General features: G+C 34.6%; 1 protein-coding gene across 1 annotated transcript in view; it reads left to right on the forward strand.

The window, feature by feature from the left end:
- Nucleotides 1-24,592, forward strand: part of MAN1A2 (mannosidase alpha class 1A member 2) — a gene marked incomplete at its 5' end in the record, with an annotated part of 78,284 nt that overhangs the window by 49,408 nt on the left and 4,284 nt on the right. The window contains 5 exons of the mRNA XM_084243290.1: nucleotides 1,123-1,216; nucleotides 8,969-9,084; nucleotides 13,286-13,505; nucleotides 15,495-15,667; nucleotides 17,165-17,280. Coding sequence (XP_084099416.1) covers nucleotides 1,123-1,216; nucleotides 8,969-9,084; nucleotides 13,286-13,505; nucleotides 15,495-15,667; nucleotides 17,165-17,280 — 719 coding nt within the window. The remainder of the gene's footprint in view (nucleotides 1-1,122; nucleotides 1,217-8,968; nucleotides 9,085-13,285; nucleotides 13,506-15,494; nucleotides 15,668-17,164; nucleotides 17,281-24,592) is intronic.

The raw sequence follows: 24,592 nt of genomic DNA on the forward strand, positions 1-24,592 counted from the left end.
GTTACTTTAATGAAAAATTTTTAAAAAGAATGAGAAAGTAAACATCATATCTTACATGGTAATAACAAAAGTATGTTTCCTACAAATAAATCTAATGAAAGATGAAGCTCAAAACTATTGAATGGCATTGAGAAGAATCTAAAAATGAAGAGATGTATCATGTTCAGGTACAGTAAGCAGTATCATGAAAAATCCAGTCATCTCCTTGTTGTTCTGTAGCATTGATTCAATACTCTTTAAATCATCAGTGACTTTTTTTTAATGGAATATGGCAAGAAACTTTTGAAATTATATATAAAGGAAACATTTCAGATGCTACTGAAGAAAAAATATGTTGGGCAGATTTGCATTATTCCTTTATCAACACTGACAGTGTGGCTGATGGTCAGCAAAGACCTTAGAACCATCTCTGTGTGAAAGCATCTGTGATATGACAAGCTTGTTGTAGATTATAACAGTTAATAATAGGCGCTTAAAGGCCTAAATTTATTTTATTATTTTTTAAAGATTTATTTATTTATTTATACAAGCACTGGGTACAGTCAGAAGTGTGGGAGGGTGAGAGAATTCACCTGAGCCAGAGCGGGGAGCAGAACAGGCAGAAGAACCGAAGTACACTGCTGAGGGGAGCAGCGGGCAGCAGGAGATGTCTGCGCGCCATGTGGGACCCTCACCCGTGGCCGGGGATTGAACCGGTGATGCAGAAGCTGCAGGCAGCTTCGCAACCCAGTGCTCAACCGCTGCAGCACCAGGGGAAGCCCTAAAGGCCTAAATTTAAAAGACAAAATTAATAAAGTTAAAATAGATATATGCTATAACCCACATTTTCCACTTTTGGTGTATACATTTACATCATAGAGATAGAAGTATTGTTTGTATTAGCAGTTTATATAATAAAACTCAATACAGCAATGAAAATAAATTATGGTTATAGTCATTAATTAAAATGACATAGGGAAATATTTTATTTTTCAGAGAACCTTATGTAAACTTTATACTAACAGAGGCAAGGGAGGTGGAGTTGGTTCTGTAAAAGAAAAAAGACCCATAAAACCTAAATTAATATAAAGCCTCAATGACATTTGTTTATGTTAATTGCATTTTAAATCTTGTTTTGCTTAGGTCATGCACATTAGAAAACTACTTCAGAAAATGGATCGTCCAAATGGTCTTTATCCAAATTATTTGAACCCAAGAACTGGTCGCTGGGGTCAGTGTAAGTATTTCTAGTACTATTAATACTTTGGTAGAAAGTTGTTTATCATAAAACCCTTGCTTGATGTAGTGCAAAGTACATCACACATAGAGTTAGAAACTCTCAGTGTGTAACCCTGTTATCTAGTTGAACTTACTTTTCCTTTGGCAAGTTTCTAATTTCTTATAGCTTCAGTTTTTCTAATTATAAAATGGAAACAATAATAACCTGTTACACAGGGTATTTTATTTCATGTATGTGTAAGTATTTTGCTAAAATATAATGTGGCATTTGTGAAGGATTATACTTTAATCCCTTATATTTAAATGTAAATAAGAGCATTCCTTGGGCTAAGTGTCTGTTAAAGGAATAGTAAAAATAAGTGCTTGTGTTGAAGGACTAGAAAGGGCAGGTGTTCTTTGACCAGCTGTGTTCACCCATTGATTTAAAAAGAAGGCATCAGTGTCTATTATTTACCAGTTTTCTTTGCTAAGTTCTTAGATAAATGAATTAAATTAAGAGTTTTAATTTTAATGAATTAAATTAAGACTGGGAATGGGGAAAGGATATGTATGACTTGGTCAAAATCAGGGACTGTGCAGGCTAGCAGAGCAGGCAGATGCACTTAGAAGTAGTTAGAACATAATGAGGTAAATGTTATAGTAGGGAAATTTCCCAACTGCCATGTGAGACTGTGGCAGAGGTGATCTCTCTATCTCAGGGAAAGGGTTTTGGTTTGGGAGAGGTAACTCTTTAGAGCTTTAAAATTGATCTTTGGAGAAATTGATTTTCAAAAAATAATAATGTCTTTGTGGCAATGTGGGGCTTATGGAATTTTAATAAATTAAATTATGAGTTTGTCAATGGATTCTCTCCTAAAATGTGGTAAAAGTAAACAAATAGAATTTGTAACTTTGCCCTTTTGAGAAGTAGTAAATAAAAGATAAAAGTATCGTTCACTTAATTTTATATATGCAGAAGATGACATTTCCTACCAGGAGTAGGAAAACATTGGCCGTGGAAATGTCTTTCAGGCTTCTTGAAAGAAAATTGTCTGTTTTATGAAAGGAAATTGATTGGTCAGTAGAGTTACTGTGTATCTTTCATGGATATGGGGATAGATCAGAAATTTTTTCCCCTCTCTGAAATTCTTTATAAGTAGTTCATTTTCTCTTTTTATCTAAAGAAAATATAAGGTCTAATGTCAAGACAGGGTCAGACTGGTACTTTCTGAAAAAAAACAAAACCCTGAGTGTGACATTTCTAAAATGTAAAATTGTTCTTTTCTTATTCTAGATAACTCTAACTCATTTGGATGTCTACTCAGTAATTTGGGTGAATTTTATTGTAAATCTTTTCCCTTACAGTTACATTATGATTTGGAAATATTCTACCATTGGGGAAAATTATGTTCCTTCCCTCTATCATGTGCCAGTTATAGATTTATATAGTGGCATAACTAATTGTAGAAAGTAAAACCATAAAAGTATTTAAAAATGGTTGAGTGTATTATCAGGAAAGTCTCTTGTGAGCAGATCACATGAAACAAAAACCATAAAGAAAAGGTTCAGGTTTTACTATATATAAATAGTAGTCTCCTACATGTCATAACTACAGGCAAGTAACAAGCTATGGAAATATATTCGAACATATTTTATATAAGAACTCATAAGGTCATAAGAGAAAGATGATCATCCCAGAAAAATCAAGTGAAAAAGCAAAACACAATGGACAATAAACCAGAGAGAGGCTCATCTTTAGCCCTAATGTTAGTGAAGGTATACGACGCATGGAGACAATGTAGTGTGTGTGGGGATGGAGACCACGCAGGGAGAAACCCTGTCTCTGGCAACTGGTGCTGCTGCACTTCAAGTGAGGAGCCCACAGTTTTTGCTACTGTATTTGTAGCATTTCCATAGACTGGTCCTTTGCCCCTCTCTTTTCTCACTTAAACATTTCCCTAATCAAATCAATGCAACTTTTAAACAGAAGACACTGCTCTCTCTTAAATTGATAAATCAAATAAACACGTCTGTATTCAGAGCTTTGAGAAGTGTGAAAATTTGTATGCCCTTTGAACCAGTGACTCACTTTTTAGGCATCTATTCAGAAGAAGTTTTCAGAAATTCGTGTGTATGTGGTTTATTTACAGTAACAGTGGAGCAGTTTATAATATAGGGATAATTTGGAAGCATTCTGTAGCAGTGCTGTGCGATAGAGCTTTCTGTGATGAGGGAAATATTCTGTACTGTGCTATCTAAAACAGTAGTCACTGCTTTGGGGGGCTATTGAACACTGGAAATTTAGCTAGTATGATATTGGAACTGCATTTTAAATTTTACTTTTAATTAAGTTTAAATTTCTACTTGTTATTAGTGCCTACCTGATAGGACAGTGCAGTGTTTAAACCTTGTATGAAAGATATTTGGTTAAATAACTTGCAGTTCTTTCCGATGTAGTATATCATGCAGTCATTAAAGGCTTTTTTATAGATAGATGTCTAGAAAGATATTTATAAAGACAACAAACATTTTAAAATTATAAACTGTATTAATATGTTACATGTGTTTTTTTCTGAATGTTCAGTTCTATTTCTTTTACCTTTACTAATCTAAATTTGATAATATCTATTGCATTTGAAGTAAGATTTTTATTTTTTCAATAAAAAAGAGAATGCCATCTTCCACACCAAAATCTTTAAATACTGAAAAAAATGAAATCACTATTTGAAAATTGCCAGCCTCTGAAACAGTGAACAGTATAGCACTGATAGCATCTTAATTATTAAAAATATAACTTTCTTGTCATCAGATGGTGTTGTAAAAATTGTATAGCAACATGAATAAGAAATTATGCTGTTTGCAAAAATTAACTCAATTCATCACAGACCCTAAATTTAAAGAACCAGACTGATCTGCCTGTTCTATTCCCTGCTCTGGCTCTGGTGAATTCTCTCACCCTCCTGTGCTTCTGACTGTACCCAGTGCTTGTGTAAATAAATAAATAAATCTTTAAAAAAAAAAAAAAATAAAGAACCAGACTGATAAAACTCTTAGAACAAAACATGGACAAATCTTCATGACCTTGGATTTGGCTATATTACTTCAAAAGCACAGACAACAATTAAAAAAATTGAGACATTATTTTTCACTAAAATTGAAAACTTTTGTGTATCAGATGGCACTATCCTGAGAGTAAAAACCCGCAGAGTGAACTTTGGCAGCTCAACAAGGAAGGACGAATAGCTGAACAGGCAAATGGCCAGAATAGACATTTTTCCCAAGAAGAAAGGGAATGGAAAAGCAGCATGTGGAATAGAGCTCACATTGTACATGTCTTTGACATGATCTAGCGATGTTAGTCATTAAGGAAATGCAGGTCACGATGAAGCACATGAAATGCCACTTGACACTTGGTAGGATGGCTGTAGTCAGCGACAGAAGGTGTGTGTCTGCGTGTGTGTGAAGAAGAAACTGGACCCTTGTGCATTGTTGATGGAAATGTAAAATAGTGCAACCACTGTGAGAAGAGGTTCAGTGGTTCCTCAAAAAAATTAAACGTAGGATTCCATGAGACCCAGAATTCACCCTCTAGTTATATACACAAAGATTTGATGACAGTTTCTCAAACAGAGTTGCTTGTCAGTGTTCACACAGCACTATTCACAGTAGCCAGAAGGAACAGCTAAAGTGCCCAGCACTTCAGCACAGACAAGTGAGTAGACGTATGTGATATATCCACAAAATGGAATATTGTTCAGCTGTAAAGAGGAATGATGTTCCTCCACATCCTACAACACAGATGCTAAGCCAGTCACAAAAGAACAAATACTATGTGATTCCACTGATACCAAGTATCGGGAGTAGTCAGGTTCATAGATGGAAAGTGGATTAGATTACCAGAGATTTGGGTGAGAGAGGAATGAAAAATTACTGTTCAGAGGTTATAAACTTCTTTTTGGTGTGATGAAATATTTTGGAAACAGTGGTAATAGTTGAACATTATTGTGCATGTAATTAATATCACCAAATGTTATACTTTAAAATGTGGTTAAAATAGCAACTTTCACTGTTATGTACATTTCACCATAATAAAAGAAATTGTAAGCAAAAAAGATTTTTTTTCATTCATCCCTGTTTTTTCCCACAGAATAAATTCAGATTAGTTCTTCAGAATATATTCACTCTCAGCAGTTAATTAATTTTAAGAATTTATAGTTATTCACTGGTTATTTTTGCAAGAGGTCTTTAAAATCCTAGGGGAGCTGCCTTGATATCGCTTTAGCAGCTGTGGCCCTTACTAAATTGTCCAATTTGTTCCTTTTAATTTTTTTGTATATTTTACATCAGACTCTGCAAAGTATATCAAATTCCATTATTATCTTTGAGCAGTATACATCTGTCATGTCTATAAATAGTCTGCAAAACAGTGAATTGAACTGAAATTTAACAATTCAGCTTTGGCTAACTGTATTATAATTAGAGTAATGATAATGTCTGTGACATGCACATAGCAATCACAGAAAATAATTACTGGTAATTACCTTCAGGAAAAGCACTTGGCAGCACACATAAAAGAACATAGTAAGGAACCTAGATTTAAAGGCACATCATTATTATTTCTCTTTTTTAAACTTTATATTTTCACTGGTTTTCTAAGTGCAAAGCTTAGTCTACATCTTCTTAGGACCAAAGTCAAGAAAATATAGGGGCCTCCACGGTGGTGTAGCGGTTGAGTGCTGGGTTGCAAAGCTGCCCGCAGCCTCTGCAGCGCCGGTTCGATCCCTGGTCACCGGGTGAGGGTCCCACATGGCGCACAGACCTCTCCTGCCGCCCGCTGCTCCCCTCAGCAGTGTACTTCATCAGTCTGCCTGTTCCATTCCCCGCTCTGGCTCTGGTGAATTCTCTCATCCTCCCGCGCTTCTGACTGAACCCAGTGTTTGCATAAATAAATAAATAAATCTTTAAAAAAAAAAATATATAGGATATTTGTTATTGCTGATTCATTAATTTTAATGAATAGAGACTGTATCACAACAGAATTCAAACTCCTTGAAGGCAGAGTCCTGTCAGTTTTGCTTACTCTTGTATTTCTGGCACCTAGAACAGGGACAATTTCCAACTCATAAGAGGTTCAGGAGAGAGTTCTGAGCAAGTGAAGTGAAGAAAATAATCAAAGAAAATAATAGAAGAGAATTTTCTCAGAGCTAAAAGATAGCAATATTTAGTTGGACAAATGCCCAGCATGATGAATACAGGGGTGCAGGGGAGACTGTACTTAAATTTAACCAATGTCAAAATGGAGATTCCAAAGCTTAGAAAGGTGAGTTAAGTATGAGGAGGGGGAGTGAGGCTACATTGAGCTATAAAATAACATCAGATTCCTCACTAATGATACTTGATACAACAAGACATTGGAACAGTATCTGCAGGAAGCTCTGAGGGAAAATGATTTCAAATATTGAATTTTTTACCTATATAGAGTAAAAGTGAGAGCGAGAGAATAATAAAGACATTTTCAGACAGCATGGTTTAATCAGTATGTCTGCTGATACTGTAATAAGTTCTTATTGGGAAATTGTAGAAGAATATGATTCAGTAAATGTGGTATAAACTAAGACATAACGCTGAGGAAATAATTGGTCTCAGGAAAACAAGCAGCTCCAGATGATAGCTGTATAGTGTGTTTAGAGAATAACCAGATTGGGGAGAAGGTCTCTAGAGGAGTAAGAAGGAAAGCAGTGACTGAATGAAAGTGTAATTGAGATGATGGGAAACAATAAAAATGGTAAAATAAAAAGATAAGGGACAATAGGAAGGCAACTAGAAAATCTGAGGAAAGAAGCTTATGTAAGAGGGTCGTGTTTAAAAGGTAAAGACAAGTAAAATATAGCATGATTCACACAGCTGACCAAGCCCAGTAAGAGACTGGGCAGCTAGTAACGATATCGTCCACTGAGTCATTCAAGGCATTTTGACATAATTACATTATCTGGGGATATTTTGTCATGGTTGTTTTGATACAGCTGTTTTAAAACAGTGGTTCTCCAAATAATTTCACTGTCTTTTGGTTTATTACCAAATAATGTGTGCCGGAGGCATCCTTAATCATGACACTGTACAAAGTGCCTCATAAGAATGAGAGGCTAGACTCGTACATGCTATTCATTTCATGTTGTTTTAATATTTTACAAGTCTCTGTTATCTTTTATAATTTTTTGTGATTATAAAATATTTAAATAACATCTAAGTGTAATTTGCCCTCTAAATCTATCATTATATATTACTCCCATCATAAAACTCTTAAATGTAAGTATGATGAGTTTTGGAAGCTATTAGAAATTTAACTGTGATTTTTTTTCTGCAGTCTGTAGCTTAGACTTATAACTCTGTCCTCTACTCCTCTAAGTGTCTTTTCTGATACCTCATCACTTAATGTTAGAGAATAATGTGTACCTAAAACAGAGGGTTCCTTCTAAATATTTAGACATAATAAAGGAGATCGATGAAGTAACAAATAACAAAGTAACTTCATTTGGAAGTGAATAACCATTTTATGTGAACTTAACACAGTAAATCTCTGGTGATTATAGAGGTCATAAAAACTATCCTTGGAGGTGAGTACTGATTCTGAGAACCATATGAGGAAGACTTTGGGTATGCTAGTAATGCTGTGTATTTTTGTCTTGGTGGTGGTTTCTGTTGGTGTATATATGAAAATTTATCATATGCATGTATATTTATGGTCAAGGAAGAAAGTGAGAAATAAGAGCCTTTGAGACATAGGCTATGTAAGGTGGAAGTGAATTATTAGCCTATCAGCAGACATTGCTTAAACACTGGCTATGTTTTTTTAAAAGAAGGTTTTGTGCTAGGAAGTCAAACTTAAATTCAACCCAAATTTATTTTTGTGAGCTAATAATATAAATAGTATTGTGAGTTTCTCACGAGCAGGCAGGCTTATGGTTGTTCCCATAAACCACAAAGTTGTCCTTCCTCCTTAATTTGAAAAACTATTGATAATATTATATGAATGATTGAAGGGTTATAAGAAATGTGATTATTTTTCTTTTCATGCAGGGAGGATGTAAATGTTAAAAGAAAGGTCAAGAATGTAGTTTTATAGGCAGTCAGGGATAAAGGAGTATGGTTGCCTTGGGAGTTACAGTGCTAAATTGGATAGGATTATAAGTATAGATAGGTTGGAACAAGAATAAACCCAGGACAAACAAATAAATACTGGTGGTTGTATAAATATGATAAAAGTAGCATTTCAACAGCTTACTGTATTATGCAAGGTGACATTACACAGTAATTCTTGTATTTTCTTTTAGATTTTGAAAAATTTGCTACCTACAGCACAGAAATTACTATTAACCATCCTAAGAAAAATGTCTGAGTGTGCTCCCCTTGGCTACTGTCAGATTTAAATATATCTCTTATATGTAATTATAACCTATATAACTAAAGCCATTAATATTTGAAAGATAGTTACTTGCAGTTCTGGAAAAGTTTGGATGTGTGAACGTGCAAGCTATGTGATTGAAGAGAAAGACTAAATATGAGATGCCACATTCAGCAGAAAAATCTTTTCTAGGTAATTGGGTACATATGCAGAGGAGAGTGATTATAGTGTGCTCTTAGTGGGCTAAGTTCAAACTATGTTGGAAATAGGCATGTCAATGTAATTTTTAAACTCACTAGTTTAGAACTTTAAACATTATTGAATTGTCCTTTCTTTCCTTTACCTATGCCCTTTTCTCTTTTGTTACAGATCACACATCAGTCGGTGGCCTGGGAGACAGTTTTTATGAATACTTACTGAAAGCATGGTTGATGTCAGATAAAACAGACCATGAGGCGAGAAAGATGTATGATGATGCTATTGAGGTAATTGTTGTCAGAATTCTCTTTTAGTTAGCATGTTTAATATACAATATATTTGACAGTGACTGAGGGGCGTCTTCTGTTTTGTCAGATGTATTCACTATAGAGTTTGTTAAGTCTTTTAATATAAAAGTCTTATTAAGTTTACCTTTTTTGTGGTATTTTTAAAGAAATTGTTGAAAGAGGGCCTCCCCGGTGGTGCAGTAGTTGAGCACTGGGTTGCGAAGCTGCCTGCAGCCTCTGCAGCGCCAGTTCGATCCCCGGCCATTGGGCGAGGGTCCCACATGGAGTGCAGACCTCTTTTGCCGCCCGCTGCTCCCCTCAGCAGTGTACTTCGTCCGTCTGCCTGTTCTGCTCCCTGCTCTGGCTCTGGTGAATTCTCTCACCCTCCCGCGCTTCTGACTGTACCCAGTGCTCGTATAAATAAATAAATAAATCTTTAAAAAAAAGAAAAGAAAGAAATTGTTGAAAGAATTTAGTGTAGCATATTTATGAAAATTTATTGTAATTACTTTTAGTTATTATCTAGGAGACAGGAAAAACTTTGACACACATTTCCATAAACATTTCTTCTCTGAAATGATCTATTGAATCCACACATTGAGTATCTTGTGGGTAAACAATAAGGACAAACACTTGCATAGTACTTTTCACATACCAGCCACTGCTCTAACCTCTCTACATACGTGGAACTACTTAATCTTTATGGCCATTTTGCACATGAGGACCTTAAGGCACAGACAGAGAAGTGACTTTTGCACAATCTAACTTCAGAACTTGCTCTCACAACCTCTGACCTGTGTAGTTTCAGAACATAGTGCTGTGACATTTTAAAATTGGAGCAAGTCTCATTCTTGGAAACACTTACATGTGTTGTTTCCATGCACAAACTGAGAGAGAAAAGTATATTAAGCAATTAGTAACTTTGTTTTCTTTCTGATCCAATATAAACCCATGTCCTTTAAATAATTTTAATTATTTTTTAAAATAGTATATTTTGTAGATAACTACCATTCTAACTATAGCCAGTGATAATTATTCTGAGTTATAATTGTTGTTTTGTCTTTAAATTAAACCAAGTATGTTATTACCCATTTTATCCCTTACTTTTTAAGGCACTAAATCCCTATAAATTGCTTATAAAAATGTATAGGAGGCAAACAAGTCTGTGGCATGTAGCTCTTTGTCCATGCCCATTGTAGGCATTCAGTAGAAGTTTATTGAGAGATTGTGCTAAGAAATTCAGCTATGGATATGTGACCAAGAATCTACATTTTAGTGTGTGGCTTATAAAATTCTTTATAAAGTATTACAGTTTAAAAAGTTGGAGTTTCATTTGTTATTAAACTTTCCACCTAGATATCTTTGTCATCCTAGAAAAGTCATCAAGGAAAAATGTAAAGGTATTAGAATCATAGTGTTGGAGTAGCCCTTAGTCATTCCCGGTAGACTGAGAGACTGTGTGTGTTTATCATTTTCACTTGCCACAATACCTGAAACATAACAGGTGTTCAATAAATATTTAATAAATGAATGACTAATAGATTTATTTGTGAGAAAGCGTGTTGTCATATACCAGCTAATCATTTTTTTCTTCATAGTTGGATGCTTTCTTGTAATATTTTAAATCTAAAACCATTGTTTTGTTTCACTTTGTTTAAGTCTTCCTAATGGAAAAGGAACATTAGATTTGTCATTTCCTTTTTAACTGTATGTACTTTGAAAGGCATGATACCTGTTTTGAAAGTTAATCTCATAAAATCATTTTCTGGGAATTAACTGTGTGTTATGTGTTGTAAGAATCTTTCTACATTGTTTTCTTTGTCCTATTTTTATTAGTTCTTAAGTCTAAAATGGGCTCCTATTAAGTTTTTAAATAATCACTTGACCAGCTTTAATTTCAAGACATGATCTCAGGGGTGCAGTTTTTTGCAGTGTGTGTTTTGTTAACTCCAGTAACTATTATTAATTCTGCTAGGAGACACGATACACAAATTGTAAGATTAATGACATGGACTGTAAGGAAGCAATAGGAAAGATTATTTCATTCTAATTGAGATAAGTCATATTTAAAATCTGCCTTTCTGAACAAACCTCTTTCACTGAATGCATTCCCATCTCATTCTCCTCTGTACTCACAAATACCCTTATTCCTGGCTCCTCCATCTTCGCTTTCTTTTTAAAAAATTTTTGTTTTTTTATAGGTTTTATTTTCTAATCAAGTTTATATTTAGTCTTTCATTTTTAAAATAGTGATGTGGGCGTGCAGGCCTCTCCTGCCGCACCTGCTGTTCCCCTCAGCAGTGTACTTCGGTCCTTCTGCCTGCTCTGCTCCCCGCTCTGGCTCTGGTGAATTCTCTCACCCTCCCGCGCTTCTGACTGTACCCAGTGCTTATATAAATAAATAAATAAATAAATAAATCTTAAAAAAAAAAAAAAATAGTGATGCAAAACATGCTTTTTGAAGATCATTTTGGGACAAGAAAGTAGTGTCAATATTTGTGAAGATTTCTTTAACACTTTTTAACAGAAGAGCAATAATGTTACTCCTTGTTGCCATTCCATAGTTCAGCATTTATATAAATTGAACTCTTAGACATTCTTCATATTTTTATAGAGACAAGAGCTGTAAAGGAAATTTCAGGGGTTCATAAGTGAATTACTGGTTAAAAACCCCTATGTATACCCACCTTTTACTTTAGTTCTAGTAAATTCTTTAAAATATATTTGAATATCTTCTAATTATAACAAAGTAAGATTAATGTTAAAAAGAATAGAAATGACAAAAATATACAGAAATTGGAACCCAAACCATAGATATCATTCTAAAGGTGTTTATTGAATGCCTTACATCTAGCAAACTTGCTATATGCCATGAGGTCCGCAAAGATAAAAGTCATTGTCCCTGTAACTGAAAAAATGAATTCTTTCTTTTTGTGCTTCATAGTATTATGGTTAAAAGAAAACAACAATAAAAACTTAAAATCCAGTGGTAGTTCCTTATCATTTTGCTTATCAATCACCCTGTATTCCCCAATAGACCAAACAGTTACTAAGAGTACTGTTTATTTATAAAAAGACTTACTAATTTAACATTTATTGAGTGTGTATTACACATACAGACATTGCGGAGGATAAGACAATAAATGAGGCGAAGTCCCTATAGTTCTGCAAAACTTACATTTTAATTATAAAAAATACAGAGTAAGTTTTTCCAAAGCTGATTTTTACTGAGCTTGTCAGAAAATAACCCATAATAAAAATGTGGATTAATACTTAAACTCCTTTATTGTCAGAAAAGTATAGTATCTAGTCATTTATAGTAACTTCTACCAAAGAGAAGTGAATTAATGCAATTTTCTTATACTTTTCCATAGGAGTATTTCTAATCCATAACCTCTTCATTAGTCTGAGAGCTTTAGCGGCGAGGAACAAATCTCTTAAAAATCTCATTTTAAAATTAAATATGATTGTTGAACTCTATTTCTTGTCATATTCAAGTTTAATATAAACTACTTCATCACTCACACCTTTTGAGTAAATCCACATTTCAGTAGGCCTCTCCCAGTCACGGGCACAGCAAGCAAAGCAAGTGCCTGAGTTTGCGAAGTAAGGGACTAAGAAGCTAAGGTTGAACTTCCAGGTAGTTCTGTAAGCTTTATAACATAACGTGTTTCACCTAATTGTACCTTTTTAAATTACTTTGACAAAAGGTATAGCTATTGATACCTGGAAAAATAGAAACCGTCTTAACTAATTTTTAAAATTGTATTTTTCTGATTTACTTAGGAGTTTTTCCTACTCAGTTTATGTTGTAGGAAAGAAAATAAACTAGGAAGGTATGAACTAGTTAGACCTTGTCCTCATGATCTCCATTGATTGGTTATTATGAATTTCATTTAGTTCAAGAATAAAAAAATTCTTAAAATGCGTAGTGTTATCTTAAAAGGTGATCTTTAGACTAGCTCTCCCCTCTCCTACTGTGTCTTTTTATAGTATTGACTGAGGAATATTTTTTCAAGGTTAGATGCAACTTAATTACTCACGCCAAAATTTACTTATTATGAATTAAGTGTTCAGTTTAGGAAAGTTACTGTTTTTCAAGACATCCTGTTATTATCAAGGTTTAACAGTAGCCAAAATGATATAAGAAGTTTAAACATAGTTTGCTTTTAAAATCTTAAATATTTACTTTTTCTTGTAGGCTATAGAAAAACATCTTATTAAGAAGTCCCGGGGAGGTCTTACATTTATTGGAGAATGGAAGAATGGGCACTTGGAGAAGAAGATGGGGCATTTGGCTTGCTTTGCTGGGGGAATGTTTGCACTCGGAGCAGATGGTTCCAAAACTGATAAAGCTGGCCATTATTTAGAGCTAGGGGCCGAAATTGCACATACATGTCATGAATCCTATGACAGAACTGGTAAGACTGTTAGTAAAGCTAATTAATTAGCTAAAAGAACCTCTAAGTTAAAACTATGTCCAGGAATTAGAAGGAAAACAGTTTATCAGTTTATTCTAACACAGTAACTCGTAATCTTAAGAACTTAAATTTTAATTCTGGAAATGTGTTCCTGCATCATTTTTAAAATTATTCTGAAAGCTATTAATGTTTTTGTTAATAAAGATTTTGCAGTAATTGTTTTAAAGACAAGAGGTAGGGTATTTGAGGATGTATAGAATATACATTTGCTATTATTTAAGAATTCATTTTAGCCATTCATTCCAACTTTAATTAAACCAGTTACTTAAAAGAACACAAAATTGACTGATTTAGAGGATGCCTTGCTTATCCTCTTGTGAAAGTAAGACTAACCAAAAGATAATAGTGGTTATATTGAATGTGTAATTGGTTTCTCAGTGACCTAATAATTTGTCTTATTACCAACAAGTTATGAGTTGCTTATGTGCCTTTCACTAAAAATGCCCTCTGATGCCTGCTTTAGGCAAATATATAGTATTTCTGGACTTCAGTGTCCTTATCTGTAATATGAGATGATTCTTAGAGTGACAAAAATTGGTGGTGAAAAATATATATATAAGAGCATAGTTATACATACAGTCATAGATAAGTAAACAGTATTTATTTGTTATAAACTTTTCATGAAGAGAAAAGAGAAGGATCATATGTTTTGCTTTTAATAGAACTTTCTACCATCACTACAGTGGTTTTGGTTTTATGGGATTTTTCTTGGGATTTTCCCTGAGGGCATTTATTTCTTAGGTTTTCTTTTGGAGTGCTAAAGACAGCTTTACTTACACCTCCTTAGACCTGTGATTATTTGAAGCTTATGGGCTTGCTGTTGTAATGCTGATATTTGGCCACAGCAGCATTTGTCACACCAACAACGATGGAATGACTATTTCTGGACTGCCAACGTTATGGTTCTTGTGTTACCTTCTCTGCAAAAACATAAAAATGTCTGGCATTGTGTGAAAGAGGTATAAGACCTTGAAACTTATTTAACCTTTGCCAGTATTTACAGCTAAGTGAAAAGAAAGAAAGATGCCAGCTAAAAGTGGTAATTGTGACTCCAGTAACCCAATGGAGGAGGACCTTGTTTATATTACACAGGTTTAGGGTACTGATGTAGTTAGAAAGAGGTTTTTTTAGAAGTCTTCCATGTAGGTGGCAATACCTGATGGAGAGAATCCTAATGTTACCACAATTAAAAGAATACCTTATTATTTAAAAAAAAAAAAAGTCTTCCATGTTACGCTTTATTCCAGCCTGAATGGAAATCGTGTTCAAGGAATAGTTGCAATGTTGAAAGATATATATAATGGCCTTGTTTTATTCAAGCTGGCAAATGGGTAAAATTATTGTTGAAATTCTTGGTGACTGACAATTTGAACCTCTTCCTTGCTACAGAGAATTTATTTTTAAGTTTTGAAATATGTTGTTCCTGAAATACTGTTGTTTGCTTTGAAAAAGTTTATTATCTACAGCTAAATATAACTCAAGATCTGAACTCTTAAGTGTTTTCTTATATATGTATTATTTTGAAAGGACTTTAAAATTGTCTTTTTAAAAAATAATTCTGCATCGTATGGTTATCTGTACTGCTTTAGATGAAAACGGAATATGAAATGTGCTTATGTCTAGCTTTGCATTTGTTTCCAAAGGATTACAAGATTCTTGTTAGTATAGGCTTAGAAGTATGTTAATGTTTATCGTTTATGAGAAATACTTCATGTTAAAATAATAGGTATATTTATAAGTCTATTACAAGTAAACCAAGTATGGATCTTTTAAAGTCATTGATTTTGCAAAATAGCAATTAAAGTAAAACAAATAACAAAAATAACTTTAACCTCATTCTTTCAAAGGAGAAAAAAAAGCTCTGGCAAATACGAAACAAATTGTTTATTCTGCTCATTTAATTTTTTTTTTTTTTTGGTCATATAACAGCATTAAAACTAGGTCCTGAATCATTCAAGTTTGATGGTGCAGTAGAGGCTGTGGCGGTCCGGCAGGCTGAAAAGTATTACATTCTCCGTCCAGAAGTAATTGAAACCTATTGGTACCTGTGGCGATTCACTCATGATCCAAGATATAGGCAGTGGGGCTGGGAAGCAGCACTGGTAAATATTTTCTCTTATGCACAAGTGTTCAATCAAGCCGCCCCATTGTACTGAGCATCTTCATCCATGTTAGCCCATGTTCATTACTTGCAGGGCTGCTTTCATTTCATTGGATGGAAAAGCTATTCCTTAGTTCATTTAAAGTGCTAAGATGATCCTTAGTACCCTCTGAATAGTTCTCTGTTACAACTGTTATCTTTTAAATGCTTGCCCATTCTTATTGAATATAGGGAAGCAATCAAAATTTTCACTGTTACACAATTTCTTTGCCTCAATGCTTAACTTCTGGGAAAAAAAAAATAGATCATTGTCAAACTTCCCAACTCACAGCCTGTGTAGATTGCCCCCTATTCACTTCAGCTTGTGTTCTGAGTAAATCCTTCATGAATCATCATAAGATGATACATTAGTTTTTTAAGATTGAAAGACAACACACACACACACGCACTTGCTAATGTTTCTATCAGACATTTATTGTACATGGACAGCATTTTTCAATCAGAAAAAAAATCTACTTGAAATGAGGCGTTTTTTCAAGGTTTACTTGTATAATACTGGTTTTTTTAGACAACCTCATGACTGTCAGTACCAGTGGAAGAAGAAAATCATTAGTCTTTTCATAAGAGTATATCTCCCTAACTTTAGAACCATTGCAGAATTCCTAAAGGTCTTTCAAGGTGAAGGAACTAACAAAGGATTTTTAGTGAGAAGTAACAACAAAAGGATCTGATCGTTAACTACAAATAGGTAGGTTTTGAGGACCCTGCAGTAATCTAAGAATATAATAGTCCCCCGTTAGCTGCTGTTTTGCTTTCCAGGGTTTCAGTTGCCTACAGTCCAAAAATACCGTTTACAATCAGGTATTTTGAGAGAGACAGCAGTCATTTAACTTTTATTACAGCGTATTGTTATAATTGTTTTACTGTATTGTTGCTAATCTCTTTTTGTGCCTAGTTTATAAATTACACTTTATCACAAGCATGTTTATATACACCAAAAAAAGGGATATAAGGGTTTAATACTGTCTAGTTTTAGACACCCACTGGGGGTCGTGGAATGTATACCCAGCAGATAAGAGGGTCTGCTGTACTATGAACTACAGGACCTGTAGGTATCGTTTGTCATTCAGACCTAGCTAGTCCTTATGGAATTTTAACAGTAAGGTACAACAATAATGAAGGTGGTGGTCACGTAGCACAGGAACCGATGCAGCCCCTATTGATGCTGAGAGAGAATAGTGATATTTTATCTTGATTCCTAAGTAGGAAAAAGTAAGGTGTCATAAATGATTAGTTTTGGTGAGGGAGAAATTCTACAGGAAACAGGATACCTCAGTTAATTTTTCCAGTAGGAGGATATTCCATTTGATAATAAATCTTACCCTAGAACCATACAGTTCTTATATAAATCTCTGAGGTTTTGATTATAGTTCCTTTGCATGTCCTTCTAAAGTTGAAATTCTGTGGCATTGATGCTTTCGTCTGGTCTCCTCCACAGGCTATTGAAAAGTATTGCAGAGTCAGTAGCGGATTTTCTGGGGTGAAGGATGTGTATTCCTCCACTCCTACGCATGATGATGTTCAGCAGAGCTTCTTTCTTGCTGAAACGTTAAAGTAAGTAGATGCCTTTTGAAATGTGGTTTTTTTTTTTTTTTGTGGGCTGATTTTGCTGTATGATTAATATATGATCAGTTATAGGTATGTGATATACTAAATTTTATTACAAAATTTTTTTAATGTGATTGGGTCTTAGATTTTTACTGGCTTCTCAATAATGACTTAGACTATGGGGTAGATATTTTGTTAATTAAAGGGCTTAATACCTTTATTTTGTCCTTATTTCTTTAGTATACATTAGAATTATCTTCTTAAAACCCAAATAACTGGGCCATCCAGAGTTTTTAATTCAGTAGGTCCGGGGGGAATCTAAGAATTTGCATTTCTGACAACTCTTGATGCTTTTGATGCTGGTTCTGAGAATACGCCTGAACACTCTGCTGTAGCTGCTGAAACCTGTTAGGATTAATCAGATCTTGATGGTGGTAGATGGTTTATAAGCAAAGCCACACATCTTGCCAAGAGGAAGGTACATAAATGGAACAATGGAAAAGAAAAATGGATTTATCTGGAAGTAATCTTGGATTGCTTATTTGGATTTATCTGGAAGTAATCTTGGTATCTTGGATTAACCTGGAAGAAGCTAGAGACCTTAAATATGTCCCTGTCCCTAAAGACTTAACAAAGTGAAAATCTCTTGATATCTTCTATTTGTTATTTCTGTTTCCTGTATATCTGTACCTGAATGTCTTATAAACAAACTTCATTCGTTCAAAAAAGAAAAAATATTTTCAGGCATTCTTTAAGTCACATGGAAGTAGATTTATCAGTAGATAAATAGGTCAAAAATTTCTACCATCCTGGAGTTTACATATTATACTATTCTTGGTATAATTGAAGGGATTTTATACATTTTGGTTTAATTGAATGTGTGTGTCTCAACATTACATTTCCTAAATGACTATTTTAGTCCAATTGTTCTTTTATTATCCTTAGTACTCTTATTTCCCCCTCTTTTATGTAAGATATTTTATCTTTTAAAGACAGAAAAATTATAAGTAGTACAACAAATATGTGTGTGTTCTTCACCTAATTTTGCCTGTTGTTACTTTTTCCACATTCTCCTCACAGCCACCCCGTGTGTGAACGTGTGCACAAATGCATATGCGCACACCCACGTTCACATTTGCTCATTTATTACTGTACAACTTGAAAGTTTTGCTCACTGGCATTATGATACTTGTGTATCATACTCTTCTTTTCTCAAGAAGAGGACATAATCCTACATAATCACAGAACAGTTATCACATTTGAGAAACTTGTGCAACAATGCTAGTGCCTAAGAGGTAGTCCATTTTTAAAGTCCTCAATTTTTCTAATAATATATTTTAGCAACCCCAATCCAGGGTCCAGCAAAGGATCATTTGTTGTATTTGGTTTCCTTGTCTATTTAATCCCCTTTAAACTAGAATAGAGTTTCTCTGTTTTTCTTTTGTCTTTCATAACATTGACATAAATATTCAGCCTAGTTGCTTTGAAGAATGTCTTCAACTTATTCTGATTGTTTCCTGGTGATGAAATTTAGCTTAAACATTTTTGGCATGAATATTACACAGATGACGTTTTTCATTCATTCTTCTGGCATCGTGCATGAGTGAAATATTACTATGTAATAAAATGCTGATATTTGAGATCGCTTCTGATCTTAAAAAGAAATTGCTTGATATTATTGCTGTTATATACCATTTTCTTCATGTCACTTTCCTCCCGCGCAAAAGCTAAAGTGGTTCATTCATCTCTAACTTCATTTCTTGTTACTTTGCATTTTATTATCTATTTCATGTTTAATTGGCTCTGACAGAAATGCCTTTATCCTTCTTATCAATTAATGCCCCTCTCATTTCTGAATTCAGTTCAGATCTGTCTCCTACAGATTGGCCCTCACAGTTCATTCTCTAATGACTCATCAGTTCAGACTTTGTGCACTTTAGTACTTGGCCTAGGACTGTCAGTATGTGGCAGCTGCTTTTCCCTGTCCAGCATGTATGTGGAATATCACCAGTTGACCTTGGTACTTTTCCCTGCCAAGTTCAGGCCATATCCTTCTCAACACAGTACCCTAGGTAACTAGTCACATCTGTCTGTACATAATTGCTGCAGTATTCACATTCAGAAAAAAAAAAAAAAGTTTGCATTGGGAGTCATAAAGTGAAAAAGGTAAAGCCAAAGTACTTACACAAATAATTATAACAAAGTCTAGGCTAAGACAGTGATCACCATTGAATGCTGCTTTCAGCACTGAGCTTCCTGACAGGATGCAAGAAAGAACACATCCTTCCTGCACATTGCCATCGTCATCTTGGGAGTGAGGAGAGCATATTACTTTGACAGATGAGACAAAATATTTTCTTAGTACTATAAGATGCTTTAATTTGCATAGCTCATTTTTTAAAAAAATGAACTATTAGGTAAACCATATGAAATTACCCTTTTTAAAAATCAAAACAGTTGAATACTGGCAATTTCATGATTCAACATAAAACATAATGATAAATACCTTCAGTGATGTTGTAAATAATGCAAAAACACTGTTAATGTGACTTACTCTTTATAAAAAATGACGGCATAATATTAAAATGCAATTGAATCAAGACATTTCTGTGATTAGTATTGTTAAAAGTTTGTATTTAATCAGTGAAATAAAGTTTTGTCAGAAGCTGAATAACAATAATTTTATTATGAATTCATTAAAGGGAAGCAATGTGTTTTTGCTACCAGAGATGGCTTGGTAGTGGCAACATTAAATAAGCCTAAGTAGAGGGCCATTTTAGCTTTTCATGTTGTCATGGATGCTGTGCTGTAGATATGCTATATCTATGGCTGTTGGTATACATTTTCTATTTCATTTGTTTCCATCATTAGTGCCAAATTGATTCATTCATTTACCTTATATACTGATGGCACAATATAAACTGTACTGAATAAGTTCAGACGTGGATTCCTTCAAACACTTTCCTTAAAACTCTTACGCTATCATGATGGAATTAAACATGCAAATTTGCAAGAAATACTAAATATATTAAGTGCATAAGAGAAATGTTAACAAAATGCAAGACCTTTTAGAGGAGGAAGAGTTTACTTAACCTGAAAGGAAGGTTTCATCAAAGTGGTGAAAGCAGACAGTAAGTATGATACAGTGGTTTAAACAGTAGGTTTAAACCAGACAGTAGGTATAATACAGTGAACTGGTATTCAGGAGAGTAACTCTAATGTAGACAGTGGAGTATTAAGAATGAAATAAGAGCTTTCATGGTGGAATTGACAAGCCTTATTATCTTATTAGATATATGGAGATTCAATAAGAAGAAAGAATCAGGGATAATATTCATTTCCAGTGTGGATAACTTTAATGATTATGACACCAAGTTACAAGAAGAAATAGATTTTCAGAAAAGTTAATGAGTTATTTTGACCTCTGCTCCCAAGAGCCATTTACAAATATAGATCTGGAACTCAGAAAGATTTTGAGGATGAAGGGAACTGAGACATATGTCTGATCCTTTGAAGGTGCCTGTATCTAACAAAGGAAAGGAGGTTCAGGCTTAGCTTGGCAGAATGAACTCTTGCATTTACCCTCTGTTTTCTTGAAAGCCATTGAAATGAGTTTAGGGGGCTAATGATATAGAAAGGGTAAGGACAAAAATAATGAAAAAGAAATTGACAGCAGATAAGAGATGTCAGCAGATTTTTTAAATGTGGAAAACAGAGTAGAGAAAGCTAAATGCCTGTGTCAGGAGAAGTAATTTAAAGCTAGTTGATGACTGCTAGGAAAGACCCAGGACCAAGGTGCAGGTAAGATTGAAAACTGTAGGGTTTTTTTTTTTTTAAGTACATAGAAGTAGTAGTTAGACCCCAGATCCACTCTTGCCTTATCTCCACCATGAATGAGATTAGAGATTTTTTGATTGAAGAGGTCAAATCATGGAGACTCTTGACTGGGGAAACTAGACCCATCTGAAAGCAGACACAAGATTGGAGGATTCCTTTCTAGAAAAAGTTATTAGTCTCCAAGAAAAATACAGATGCTGGTAGGCGAATTTCTCTCAACAAAATGTCCTTGTTCTCACTCAGCCCCTAGTGGTGAAGCCACAGCAAATACCAGTAGGCCCTTAGTCCGAGTTCCGGTGCCTCGTTGTTAAATTATTAGTTTGACAGTGTTGAGTTAGGAATATTTATCAAACTGTGGACATACAAGATTTGTGCGTGTTCTTTGTGCATGTTATACTATGAGTTTTTAAAGTTTATTTTAAAAAGAAGTAACACATTTACCTTGTGTATACACGGAAGGTATCCGGGGAAAAAGTGAGTGCCTCGAAGAAGTGACCTACTTACAATTCAGGCTGAAATACCATTTTAACAGGGGAAGGTTAAAATACCATTTTAACAGGGATGTCGGCCAGCAGGGGAGAATCCATGCTTTTCCCGTCTTTTAAAGACGCATGCATCTTCCTTAGTAGATGAGACGGGAGAGAGCATAGTTCATGACACAATTTGTGACGATGCCGTCCAGCCTCCTCTCCTGTAATAAGATTCCGTCTTCCGTGATCGATGGAATTTCTGGGGGGGGGGGGTGTATTGACAGCAAGTTCCATCTGAAGAGGAGCTGTCTTTAGGAAGAAAAGGGAAATTCAGAGAAAGCTTCTCCTTCCACAGGCTGTTTTTCAAGCATCTATTCTAAGTAGCTTAGAATAAATTCATTTACCGCCGTGGCGTGTGTTGGAATAGCATGTCCTCAACTTCCGCATTCATACTTTGAGGTGGCATATGATTCACAATATATGGGCTTTGGATTCTTTTCATTTTGGATCCATCCATGTTTCTGTGTATATCAGTGCCAGGAAATTTCAGAACCCTTGGGGTAAAGAACAGATCTAATAACTTCCAAAGGGAGGGGGAATAAAAGTGGAAAAATGATCTGTAATCAGAATGACCTCAGACTTGTCAATAACAGTGACAGCTAGAAGCAATGGAGCAGTTAATTCAAAATTAGGAATAAGAATTAATTACAGCTTAGAATTCTAAGTCTTTAGCCAGGCAAGGTCTCAAAAGTACTCTTCTACACTGACTTTCTCAGTGAAGTTTGTAGAATATGCTTCATCAAAACTGAGTCTAAACCAAAAGGCAAGACAGCGAATAAAGGGAACACGTGGAGGGGGATGGAGAGGATAACCAGTCCAGGCTGAATAGGGCAGGAGACTCTGGAGATTACTTTGAGAGTAGACAGAGACCGGTGCATACTAGTCATACTAGTGCTACACCTGATTACTGTTAGGTGAGCAGAGGAATTATGCAAGAAAAAGAAAAAACTGAATAGTTTTTGTTAACATAAAATTGTTTTAAGGCTTTTATTTGGAATCTAGATTGTTTTACAAAAATTGGTAAATAATTCCACTCTCCACATTTCTCCTACAAGAAATACATTCTTTGATAATGGCTTTGTTCCCGCTATGAATTGTCTTTATATTGGTTTGAGTGAAATTAAAAACTGTGATCAAAGCCAAGTAAGTTTAATGAATTCTAAGCATTATAGCAGGTGGAACACCAAGACTTCTGGGAGCAGTTTTCTAGCAGAGGCCCTTAAATTGTTGAATGAGTATCTTCCACTTGGATTCTTGTTAGTTCTGTCACTTTGTACCATTACTATCATAAATCATTTCCTTTTAACAAAAACTTTGAAAGAGGAGCGTGTTATTTTATATCTGTACTTCAGTATCCACCAGTTAATCTAGGTCTAACTGAACATTGAATCTCAGCTCAGTTCTGTGCATATTTATTTGAAGATCTGATAAATTGAGAAAAATGTACATGTTTAAGATATGTTTGAACCAGTTTTTTGGAGTTCATGTTTGTTATTAAATGGCTAAAAGAAATCTTGTTAGTTGGAAATACAGTATTTTTAATAAGTTTCTTATTAAAAGAAAAAGAAATAACATACACTTGAGACCAGGTTTCCAATGTGTTTCCAATGTGTCTGTTTTCACTGGTAATGAAAATCTTTGGGGTGTAGAACTCGTGTGTGTGTGTGTGTATGTGTGCACCTTTTTTCCTGCCAATATTTTAAAATTCAGACTTTGAATATAATGGCAAAGTCCTGAAAAATATGTAAGAATATGGCAAGAATCTGAAATATTCAAAATATGGAAAATTATATATGTGTCAGGATGTTTATGACTGTTATGAAAATGAGTTATATTAAATATTATACACTCAGTAATAGTTGATGGCTAAAGTAATAGTTAATGTCTAAATTAAGACGCAGTGGATGTTCAGGAACCAGTAGCAACTCTAGACTCTTCACAATATAATATTAAGTAGGATATTAAGTGCACACATGCATGTATGTATGTAAAGCTTACAAATGAACATTTTAATATTTATTTCAACATCTAAATGTGTAAAGCATGGTTTAGTTTGATTTTTTAATTGTTCTGCTTTTGCTTTTATAATCAGAACAAAAATTTTATAAACTGCAGCAATATTCTCTAGTCTCACATTGAGTTGCCGTCTTTGTGACTGGAATCAAAAGAATTTTTTTGAGCTGCAAAAAAATTTGGAGGTCATTCAGTTCAGCAAACACCACCACTCTTCCCTTAGCCCCACACACAGACATTCTCATGCTAAACATCTGTTTACAACATGCTTTTGTTAATCTCATTAGTTCAAAAGCTCCTATTATTAGGAAGCTCTTTCTTGTATGAGTTAAGATCTGCTTTACTGTGAATTCCATTCAGTGATCTTTGTTTCGCCTTTTGGCAAGTTTTCTATGTGTTCATTTAAAGATACTTTTATTTACCAGGCTAAAAATTTCATGTTTCTGTAGTATTTCTCTGATACCAGTCTGGTTGCCTTCTCTGGAAATAATCCCATTGTTTTCTAGACTGGGCATTGCATTCAAGATGTAGTCAAATAGCAACCTGAAATTTGTGCATTATACTTCATCATCAGTGCACAGTAATACTGCATCCACCTTTCTGGTAATCCTGTCAATATGGCTTGAAAATATAGTATAGATCTTTACTTTTTGCATGAGCTAAGATAATGATTTTCTCACACTGTTGATATTCTTCACTGTTACACTGAGTAGTTTAGGTGAGGTGCTACTTGTGTCCTGCCAGTCACATCTCCGGCTTGGCCACTTCACCTGTGTGTTCTCTAGCTGCCTACTGTACATTTTTACATGTCTTTGTTCTTGCTGTCCATTCTGCATGGAATTCCTCATTTGTTTACTTACCCCTAACGGAATCTTACTACCTTTTCAAGGCCTGCCTCAGATATCACGCCTCCGTGAGCCCTCTCCAACACTCAGGCG

This window comes from Talpa europaea (genome assembly GCF_964194135.1).
Source record: "Talpa europaea genome assembly, chromosome: 9".
NCBI classification, from domain to species: Eukaryota; Metazoa; Chordata; class Mammalia; order Eulipotyphla; family Talpidae; genus Talpa; species Talpa europaea.